Source organism: Bison bison, unplaced genomic scaffold, assembly GCF_000754665.1.
Source record: "Bison bison bison isolate TAMUID 2011002044 unplaced genomic scaffold, Bison_UMD1.0 scf7180017864472, whole genome shotgun sequence".
NCBI classification, from domain to species: domain Eukaryota; kingdom Metazoa; phylum Chordata; class Mammalia; order Artiodactyla; family Bovidae; genus Bison; species Bison bison.
This window is the reverse complement of record NW_011495033.1, coordinates 9,675,037-9,686,479: the sequence shown is the minus strand read 5'-3', so window position 1 is coordinate 9,686,479 and position 11,443 is coordinate 9,675,037. Positions and strand designations below refer to the sequence as shown.

Here is an 11,443-nt window from a genome sequence, read left to right as displayed (position 1 = left end):
GACAAGGATACAGGATGGACTCCCGAAGGATGGAGGCAGCAGCACTTGCCCCATTCTATCTTGGCTTTGCCCTCTTCCTGCCCATCATCAATGATTTCCCCACGCAAGTCCCCATGCTGCCCTAGTCAACCATCTCCTCACCACAAGCCTCAGTTCACGAGTCTTGTCTGTATCACAAGACTCAACTCTCACCCTTTCTTCCTTTTAAAATTGCTTCTCACTGCTCTGGACAGATGTCTAAACCACATCACTTAAGCCTATGGGTTGAGATTCCCCACATGAAAGCAAAAAACTTCACAGAACCTTTCAAAATGCTCCAAGCTGTTTCCCAAACTTCCCAAAAACTTGTAGCTCTCTTAGATAGGCAGAAGAGGACTAGGACCCACTTTTAGTGGGGAAAATTGAGGTCTAATGCATTCATTCAGTTGAGTGCAGTCACTCAGGCATGTCTGACTCTTTGTGACTCCATGGACTGCAGCACGCCAGGCTTCCCTGTCCATCACTAACTCCCAAAGCTTGCTCAAACTCATGTCCATTGAGTTGATGATGCTATCCAACCATCTCAACCTCTGTCGTCCCCTTCTTCTGCCTTCAATCTTTCCCAGCATCAGGGTCTTTTCCAAGGAGTCAGTTCTTTGCAACAGGTGGCCAAAATATTGGAGTTTCAGCATTCATTAACAAGATGCAAATGCCAGGTTTGATTGGTTCCTAGGATGAGCCAAATGACAGAGCCCCTCGACTCTCCCAAGGAGCTCCATTCTTCGGGTGATGTACAGAAGGTGGCATCTTGCTAGCAAATGTCTCTATGGACCAGATGAAGTTCCCCCGAAAGAGACGAACAGAGGCTCCCTGCTCCAATAGCTATATTCCCTGAAGAGGGAGCCAGAGACTGAGAACAAGACAGGAAGAGATTCAAAACTGTAATTCATGGTCAAGAAGAAATGCTTAATTTACTTGGTTCATTTTGTGCCCTACTCTGCAGGCCCTGAGCATTAACATCTCCACCAACTTCTGGCCGGCTGCCCTCCAACAGGGGAAGAAATTGACCTGGCTTTTGATTGTAGCTCTTTTGAAGTGGCTCTTGATTGCCACTTCCTCATGGTTAGGGCAGACACCTCAGTGCCTGCTGTTTCTCTTATTTCTATCCAGATTCACCACAACTTTGTTGATGATCATGGTAGTACCCCCAGCCCGTGCTCCTACTCTGGTATCATATCAGGATCATTCCTGCTTCCTAGAGACAGGCAAGGCTTGTGGAGGAAGACAACCCATGGGACATGGGATGAAAAGCAGATAAGCACAGATAGTAGATTTATTTCTTTCTGTTTTTTCCTCTTCCCAGGATGTTTTCTGCATCTTGCTTTTTAATATTTAATATTAAAAATCAAGTCTGTCATGGGCATAGGGAACAAACATATGGTACCATAGAGGAAAGGGGAATGGGATGAATTGGGAGATTGGGATGGACATATATACACTACTATGTATAAAATAGATAACTATTGCATATCTACTATAGCACAGGGAAATCTACTTGATGCTCTGTGGTGACCTAAATGGGAAGGAAATTAAAATAGAGGGGACATATGTAAACACATAGGAGATTCACTTTGCTATACAGCAGAAGCTAACACAACATTGTAAAGAAACTATCAGTTCAGTTCAGTCGCTCAGTCGTGTCCAACCCTTTACAACCCCATGAATCACAGCACACCAGGCCTCCCTGTCCATCACCAACTCCTGGAGTTCACTCAAACTCATGTCCATCGAGTCAGTGATGCCATCCAGCCATCTCATCCTCTGTCGTCCCCTTCTCCTCCTGCCTCCAATCCCTCTGAGCATCAGGGTCTTTTCCAATGAGTTAACTCTTCGCATGAGGTGGCCAAAGTATTGGAGTTTCAGCTTCAGCATCAGTCCTTCCAATGAACACCCAGGATTGATCTCCCATAAAAATTAATGCTAAAAAAATTAAGTCTGTTCTTGTCATTCTATTTGTTTAAGAGGCTGGCTTTAGGATCCTATACATTAGCCTTTATGTCTATCAGTGGATTTATTCTATTATTCCAACATTGTAGAGTATGTAGTTTAGTGTCAATTATTTTATCATAGATTAGCTACCCCAAATAACACTGTCTTTAAAATTTTCCCCATTTATGAGTGCATTTCCATAAAATAGATTCTGAAAAATAGAATTTCTGGTTCAGAGTATAGACATTTTTACATCTGCTGACCCTCATCCAGCATTAAATCCAGACTTTATTGTAGGGCTGCAATGATTATTTGGCAAATAGTCCAGTTACTGGAAAGCTAATCCTGACTTTCACCACCCTTGCACCTCCAGGTTTTCCAATTCTGTTCTTTCCATCTAGGAAGTGGTTAAGCTCAGCATATCCTTCTTGAGGCTCAGTGGAGTTTTTACACGTCACATTTAGACACTTAGGACAATTATGGGAGTCTATCAAGGCACCCTCGGAGAAGGTGATGGCACCCCACTCCAGTACTCTTGCCTGGAAAATCCCATGGATGCAGGAGCCTGGTAGGCTGCAGTCCATGGGGTCGCTAGGAGTCGGATACGACTGAGCGACTTCACTTTATTTTTTCACTTTCATGCATTGGAGAAGGAAATGGCAACCCACTCCAGTATTCTTGCCTGGAGAATCCCGGGGACAGGGGAGCCTGGTGGGCTGCTGTCTATGGGGTCGCACAGAGTCGGACACGACTGAAGTGACTTAGCAGCAGCAGCAGCAGCATCAAGGCACCCTGCTCTATGAAAGAAGGCTGTGATCACTCACTTCAGAGAGAAATCTGTCACATGGAAAGGAAACAGCTAAGGCTGATCCCTGGGCGGTGCCAACTTCTAGTCCACCATCTGGAGAAACAACTTTCTCATAAGCACCAAGCAAATTAGTAACTGAACTATGTGTTATGTGCTCCCTGAGCTCCTCTGGTAATCAAAGGCAGCCCTGCGTGGTGCAACTCACAGGACATGACTACACTTAAAATTCCACCATAGACACCTCTGACTTTTATATTCCCACAGCCCAGGGCATCCAGAAAAAGAAGAGAAGACAGCTCACATCCAAGAAGGAGACAAGCAGAAGTGAGTTCCCAAGCCCCTTCTCAGCTCTGCCCACACTCTTCTGCCTGCCTGTCCAGCATCATGAAGGTCCTCGTGGCTGCTGTCTTTGTCCTCTGCACTGTGGCCCTCTGCTCCTGTGCACGAGGTAAGTCTGCTATCCATTGTCAGTTGCTACTCATACTGTAGTCCGAAGTCCAGCCCGAGTGCTGTGGCTTAAGAACCCTTGTGTGAAATTAAAGAACATTGAATGGGGTTTCAAAGATGACATGGTTGCTTTTTTCAAGAAGCTTCAAAAGGAGTGCATTGATTTGGGCTGCAGGTTGGAGTTAGGAGAAGTTTTATCCTACTTTTTAGGTGAGAAACTTGAAGTCTAACATGTTTGCTTGTTAGCATGAGGTAGAGGGGGCTTCCTCGGTGGCTCCATGGTAAAGAATCTTGACTGCAATACAGGAGATGCTTGAGATGCTGGTTTGATCCCTGGGTTGGAAAGATCCCCTGGAGGAGGGCATAGCAATCCACTTCATTAGTTTTGCCTGGAGAATCCCACAGACAAAGGATCCTGCTGGGCTACAGTCCATGGGGTCACAAAGAGTCAGACATGACAGAAGTGACTTAGCATGCACTTATGCTTCAATTGATCAGGAAAACATTTCCACAAAGGAAGCTGGGAGTAGGGAGTAGATGTTCTAGGGTTTAGTTCCCTGTAGAGAAAGATAGAGATCAAATGAAGAGACAAATCCAAAGACAAGACTAGGGATATTAATGAGAAACTAGCAAATGAAAGAATCAAATGATTTCCAGTTTCCTTTGCCCACCATGTGTTCCTGACCCTCTGGGGCTTGTCTTTGCTCCTGCGTAACTGTTATTCTTATTCCTGTACAGAAAGGGTTCACACCCCACCCACTTGCTGCTTCACCTACACCTCTGGGAAAATCCCCCGTGGAAATGTGGTTAACTATTTTAAGACCAGCAGCAACTGCCCCAAATCTGGTATCATGTAAGTGTCAGTCCTCCTGTTCAACCCTGGGGAGACTCAGGACATGGAGGCGAGGCTGAGGGGTATCCATAGGGGTCAGAGCAGGGAGCAGATCTCAAGAGCACCAGTTCATGGCAAAGGGTCATCCTGGGAAGGTGCTCAGCACTCTTGGGCCTTTTGTCCATACTGGACACAGGGAGAGGTCAATGGGCTGTCTCCTGACATGGGACGAGGCTTGCAGGGAGCCAGGGAGGATGTGGCCAGAAGTGGAGGGAAAAGAGGAAAGGAAGGTGGCAGCAGAAAGGAGGTGGCCTGAGGTTATCTCCATAAATCCCATAGGGATGAAGATGCAGAGGCCACAGGTGGTCAAAACCATCCCTACTCATTCTCTGTACTATACGTCTGCCCTCTCCACAGCTTCCTCACCAGAAGGGGCCTATCTGTCTGTGTCGATCCTGCTGATAGCTGGGTCCAGGAATACATCAGGGACCTGGAGAAGAGCCCCTGAGTGGTCCAGAAGGAACCTATTGAAATGTGGGCAGAGACTGGGCCTCAGGGACCTGAGCAAGGGGACTGCAAGCCCGGAAGTTTCCTCTCCCATGAGTCCCTCTCCCCTCCACTCACCACATTCTGGAAACTTTCTTTACTTTAGTTAAACTACTGAAATGTAAATTGTTTTATTCATTTGATGCTTTCTCTGAGAAATCCTATGATGCCCTCTCATTCCCAAGCCCCTTCCCAGTCAATCACGCGGAGGCTGATGAGTAATGATTTATACTCTGTCTCTGGCTACACATCCATCAACAGATGCTTATTGAGTTTTTCTGAGACTTTTCCTCTGTTAAAAATGTCAGAATAATAAAGATTATTTTTATTTCTTAAATATATTTTAGACTTATGGCTTCACTTTTTTTTCCCCCTTGACAAATCAGTTTCATTGGTTGGAAAGAATAAGAAAGAATGCATAGAGGCATCTGAGCAGAGAGGGAAGTCAAGAGAATGAGGATAAGTGTCATTTCAACCACACCAGCTTTATACCAGAGAAATACTTCTTGTAGTTCAGAAAAAAAGCAAAGGATTGAAAACAAATGTAAACTAATGTGCAGCAAGGAAATTCATCACTTAAATAACACCAAAGCAAAGCATTCGATCATGTGTATTTAAGCTTTCTTAAGAATAAGGACTAACAGCTTTTGAGGACTTACTATGAACCACGGTCTATACTAAGGGATTTAATGCATAGTCTATTCTTCAAAATCACTGTGCTATGTGTACTCTGAGTATCTCCCTTTGACAAATGAGAAAACAGTTTCAGTGAGCTTATCCAAGGTCATACAGCTAGTAACGCCACGGTCAAACCTGCAGATGAGAGCAAGACCCACACTCTCAACTTAACACTAAGAAATTGTCCCTTAGTGTGTAAATCACCTGAAGCAGATTTACCAGGAATGCACAATTCCCTGCCAAGAGACAGACTACCTCAGCCAGCCAGAAGTGAGTTGCTGGTTAAAGAAAGGATAGAAATCCAGAGATAGCCTGGCACTGAGACCTCTTCTAGACTGAGGATATTGGCAATTCAGAAGAGGTGGCTAAGAAGGTGAGCTGAACCTTTCTCAGCCTTGCTGGACTGGTGGAGAACAAAGTCCAGGGCTGCCCAAATGAAGGGACAACAAGAAACCATCCTTTGTCTGGGCTGATGCCTTAGAAGGAAAAATAAATGAGAAGGAAACCATCCCTTGAACAAGAGGAGGCCAGCTCCCATCATTTGGGGAGTTTAGAAAATCTCAAACTCATTGAGTATTTTTAAATACGATCCCAGATGCTGATGCCACAAATGCCTGACAAGGAAGCTTGAGCTTTTTGGTGAGGAACTGGAGGTTATCATGAGTATCCTTGCAGATTTGTAAGAGTAAAATAAATTCCATAACTGAAAAAATGCAAAAACTGAAATAAAACCTCAGAATACCAGTAAAGTTCAAACAGATCAAAATGAAGCAAGGGGAAACAGAAAACTAAAAAATACAAAAGAGAGGATAAGAGCACACAGAGGCTAGAGCAGGGCATCTGTGGTCTGGGTGACCAGAATCTCAAAAAGAGAGGAGAAATGGGGATTTGCTGTATGACTCAGGGAACTCAAACAGGAGCTCTGTGACAACCCAGAAAGGGTGGGGCGGGGTTGGGGAAGGGGTGGCGGGCAGCGGATAGAAAGAGAAATGGGAAGGAGGTTCAGGAGGGAGGGGACACAGGTGTAATTATGGCTGACTCTTATTGATGTTTAACAGAAAACAACAAACTTCTGTAAAGCAATTATCCTTCAATTAAGAAATAAAGTGGCAAAAAAAAAGAGAGAATGAGACAGCAAACAGATCTGAAGAGATAACAGCTAACAGTTTTAGAAAACAGATGAAAGATATAATTCTGAATATACAAGGAGGGAGGGCATTATCCCCATTGCTACCAATGACCCCTCTCTCAAAGTGGCCACTCTGGAATCTCCAGAAACTGTGACTATGTGACATTACACAGCGCTGAGGAATCAAAATAGCCTTCAACTGATTTTGAGATAAGGAGATTACCCTGGGTTATCTGTATGACCCAGTGTCATCACAAGGATCCTCATAAGGATAGCAGGAGTGTCGATGTCTGAGTGATGCAATGTGAGAAAGACTTGAAGGGCCATTGCTGGCTACAGATAAGGAACGTGGCACAACCTCTAGAAATCAACAAAAGCAAGAAAATGGATCATCCCTTGTGTGTGCACGCTAAATTGCTTCAGTTCAGTTCAGTTCAGTCGCTCAGTCGTGTCCGACTCTTTGCGACCCCATGAATCTCAACACGCCAGGCCTTTTTGTCCATCACCATCTCCCAGAGTTCACTCAAACTCACGTCTATTGAGTCAGTAATGCCATCCAGCCATCTCATCCTCTGTTGTCCCCTTTTCCTCCTGCCCCCAATCCCTCCCAGCATCAGAGTCTTTTCCAATGAGTCAACTCTTCGCATGAGGTGGCCAAAGTACTGGAGTTTCAGCTTTAGCATCATTCCTTCCAAAGAACACCCAGGGCTGATCTCCTTTAGAGTGGACTGGTTGGATCTCCTTGCAGTCCAAGGGACTCTCAGGAGTCTTCTCCAACACCACAGTTCAAAGGTATCAATTCTTCGGCGCTCAGCTTTCTTCACAGTCCAACTCTCGCATCCATACATGACCACTGGAAAAACCATAGCCTTGACTAGATGGACCTTTGTTGGCAAAGTAATGTCTCTGCTTTTCAATATGCTGTCTAGGTTGGTCATAACTTTTCTTCCACTGAGTAAGCGTCTTTTAATTTCAGTTGTGTCCAATTCTTTGCAACTCTATGGACTGTAGCCCACCAGGCTCCTCTGTCCATGGGGATTCTCCAGGCAAGAATACTGGAGTGGACTTCCATTTCCTTCTCCAGGGGATCTTCTCAATCCAGGGATCCAACATGCATCCTTCATGTCTCCTGCATTGGCAGGTGGGTTCTTTACCACTAGCGTCACCTGGGAAGCCCCAAATAACAGAGGACGGCACCCCTCCAAAAAGGAAGGCAGCTTTGCAGATACCTTGATTTTAACCCAGTGAGACTCATTTCAGACTCCTGACCTCCAGAAATGTAGGAGAATACATTTGAATTGTTTTAAGCCACTAAGTTTGGGGTCATTTGTTACAGCAGCAACAAAAAGCTAATACAACTGAATCACTGCTGTACACCTGAAACTTACATGATACAGTAAATCAATTCTACTTAAATTTTTTAAATAAATAAAAATAAAAAAATAAGAAGCTAATACAAATACTTATAGATAAAATTATACTATAGTGGTTTTAAAACATGGCCAAGATTTCTTTGACTCTCTTCTCGTGCAGAAACAAGGATCTAGGTCCCCTCTCCTTGAATCTGATCAGGCTTGTGACTGCTTTAACCAGTTGATTATGGTAGAAGAGATACAATAGGACTTCTGTGACTAAGTCATAAAAAGCCAGGCAGCTTCTACCTTATTCACCTGGAACACTCATCTTTGACCCCTAAGACTGCCATCTAGAAGGGCCATATGTACACAGCTCCAGTGAAATTCCCAGCCCAGGCACCACATGTGACCGAGGAAGCCGTCTTAGAAGTGGATCTTCCAGCCCAGATGGTGAGGGCTATTTCTGACCTGGACCGCTGGTGGCATCATCACTGATATCACATCTGTGTGGTCAGATCAGTTGTGAAAGAACATCAGCACCTTCTGCTCTGTGGGGAGCATCAGTTAGCACACACTTCACAGATCTATCTGACCTTGAAGGAGGCCTGCTGCAATACCAGCTCCTGGCCACCCTCTAACTAGGAAATCATTTCTTCAGAGGAACCTCAAAGAACAAGCAATTTCACCAGAAGTGTTTCCAACCAATGGGGAAACGGAGATATTCATGCAGATACTCTGAACACCCCTCTGTTAACCAAAGGGTGTTGACAGCCCTGGGTTGTGCAACTGACACCATGACACCAACACTGTGATTAAAATATTCCTCTCCAGTCACCCCCAGTTTCTGTCTTTCAATGCCATGAGGTTTTCTCTCTATAAAGAAAAATGGCAATGGCTTGAACCCAAGAAGGAAGTCACTCTTTCCAGAGGGTCCAGGCTATCATATTCTACCAAGTGGTTCAGAAAGGAAGAGAAAGGGAGGTTAATTTTACTTTATAGATGAAATAATTGAGGCCAAATTCACTGAATAATTGGCAAGAGACATACTCCAGGTCTATTTATTTCTCACTGGGCCAGGTAAGTTCAGATTCATGTTAGTTATCCCCGAAAGTCCTGTTGTCTTGGTGGCATAAGAGATAGCCCAGGTTTGATCCCTGTTATTTTTAGTGACTTCATGGGCTAAATGAAATTCCCTCCCTGCAGAGATGGTAGGCCAGATAAGCCATTTTCCTGTACTGGTTCATTTAGTCCTCAAAATATTACTAATGGTGCAAATTTTATTGCACCCCCCATTGATAGAGGAGGAAACGAAAGTTCAGAGAGTTTAGGTTAACTTCCTTATAGCTGTGCTGCCAGCAATGCTGTGTAGTTAGCAATGTTGAATAAACCTGGGTCCATCCATGTCCCATGCTCTTAACCATCAGATCCATCTCTCAAGGTGTGGTTCCACCTGAAACGTTTTAACCTAACATTCCCTGTTTCATGATTCCCTGTTTCAGTTGGTACTCTGCTTGCAGTTGGCCAAGAGATCATTCTCTTGGGTGGTCAAAGGTAAGATGATTCAAGTCCCTCTCCCCACTATGGCAGCTTGGCTTTACGCTTGCTTATCAAACAAAAGTCAAAGTATAGGCAAAGTTTCTGTTTGCCATCCCTCTCTTTCCCCTTACCCCTACTCAGGTACATTCAGGGCACATCAGCAAATATACTGTCTATGTTGAATCTACCTAGGTTTTGAGACGACTTCCTCTATCCTTCATGGCACCTCTGATCTCTACAAATATTTCCCTTGGTCTTCCCTCATCTGCATTTATGGGAGTAGTACAGCAATAACATTCCCTGCCCAGGGCAATGATTCTCTCCCCCTCTCTTCAATCTCTGGCTCCAATAGTCTGGAAGGATGAAAAGAGATACAGGATAGTCCTGCCATCTCCAGGGGATATTGTCTCTGGAAGGGATATATGGAATTGTCTTTGGGGGGTGAGACAACAGTTTTATGCAGGATAAATTCCCAACCAACATCTTATTAAATTACATAGAAAATTTCAGGAAGATGGAGGGCAGTGACACTGCCTGATCCTGGAAAATAAAGCAGAAGAATTACTCATAAGGTTACAGTAGAACTCTGCAACTTAGGAAATCACAAGTATGGCCCCAATTTTAGGAAAGATATACCCTACTTGTGTAATGGTTAATATTCTTCACATATCAAAAATTTAGAAAAATAACAAACATATTACATACCTAAGTGTATATAGAACACAAAATTTTGCTTTTAAAAGAAATTAAAATTTTTCCTTTTCCTTTTTTCAGTATTTTTCCTTACTACTACTAGTCCACCTAGAGGAGGTTTGATGGCACTGGATATAGCAGGTAGCCAGGGAGCTTGGGGTGCAAATGAAGAGTGACCTCCATGCCACATTCTCCCATCTCCAGACAAGGTCACAGCTCCATCCACATCAGAACATTTACATTTACTTCCTCAGACATCTCACTATTTTTTCTCTTATGTCCAGAGACTTGTACACAAATGTTTGTACAAGTTTTATTCAAATACCCCCAAGTTTCATTCCAAATAGAACTCAAATATCTTTCAAGTGGTGGATGGATAAACAAACTGTGGTACCGTTATTCTGCTATAACATGAAACATACATTCTTAAAAATCACTGAAATATGAGAAAGTGTGCAATAAAAACCATAGGGCTTCAGGGAAATGGGATTGGGACACAACACTCAAACACTTGCTCAAAGATACACTGGAAAAACTAGGAATCTAATAAAATAATAGCACAACTTTATGTATGTGAAATAGTTAACATAAATACTACAGTAAGTATGACACGTGGAAAAAAGCCCAAAGTTTGCTTGTGGAAGTGAGAGTCAGGGGGTTGCAGCTTGTAAGTTATTGTGAAGCAGTAGAAGGAGGGTTGTCTAAAATCAGAAACTTGTAACTCGAGTTGTGGATGGGTATGGCTCATAACATATGCAATGAACTGAGGTAGATGGTAGGCATTTGAGTGTGTGTGTGTGCGCGCACATACAAGCTATAGTGATATACACCTATGAGGCCTGTTCACCTAGTGTTTTTCATGGATAAAATCACATGTAAGCAAATGGAATAACTTGTTTTAAGCTCAAATTGTTTCCTAATATGTCAATCGTATTAGAATAAATTCACATTTTCTAAAGAAGTATTATAGCAGAACTGACTATACATTCACACAGTGGTATATTACTCAGCAACAAAAAGGAGTCAACTACTGATACATTGGAGAAGGCAATGGCACCGCACTCCAGTACTCTTGCCTGGAAAATCCCATGGACGGAGGAGCCTGGAAAGCTGCGGTCCATGGGGTTGCTGAGGGTCTGGACACGACTGAGGGACTTCACTTTCACTTTTCACTTTCATGCATTGGAGAAGGAAATGGCAACCCACTCCAGTGTTCTTGCCTGGAGAATCCCAGGGGCGGGGTCGCACAGAGTTGGATACGACTGAAGTGACTTAACAGCAGCAACTGATACATGCAAAACTATGGATACACGTCAGGAGCACAACATTAAGAATCCAGACTGAAAAGGCTACATATTAAATTATTCCACTAGGATGAAACTATAAGGACAGAAATCTGATCAGTGAACAGTATGAATTAAGAGATAGGAATTTCATCAGAGACACTGAAA

At 43.7% G+C, this 11,443-nt stretch overlaps 1 protein-coding gene across 1 annotated transcript; it reads left to right on the top strand.

Moving 5' to 3' along the window:
* Positions 1 to 2,822: 2,822 nt before the first annotated feature.
* On the top strand, positions 2,823 to 4,930 carry LOC105004026 (C-C motif chemokine 3-like). The gene is made up of 3 exons (XM_010861518.1): positions 2,823 to 3,224; positions 3,962 to 4,076; positions 4,473 to 4,930. Exons 1-3 carry the CDS (start codon positions 3,161 to 3,163, stop codon positions 4,561 to 4,563), a joined length of 270 nt encoding a protein of 89 aa, XP_010859820.1. The 5' UTR covers positions 2,823 to 3,160; the 3' UTR covers positions 4,564 to 4,930.
* Positions 4,931 to 11,443: the final 6,513 nt, after the last annotated feature.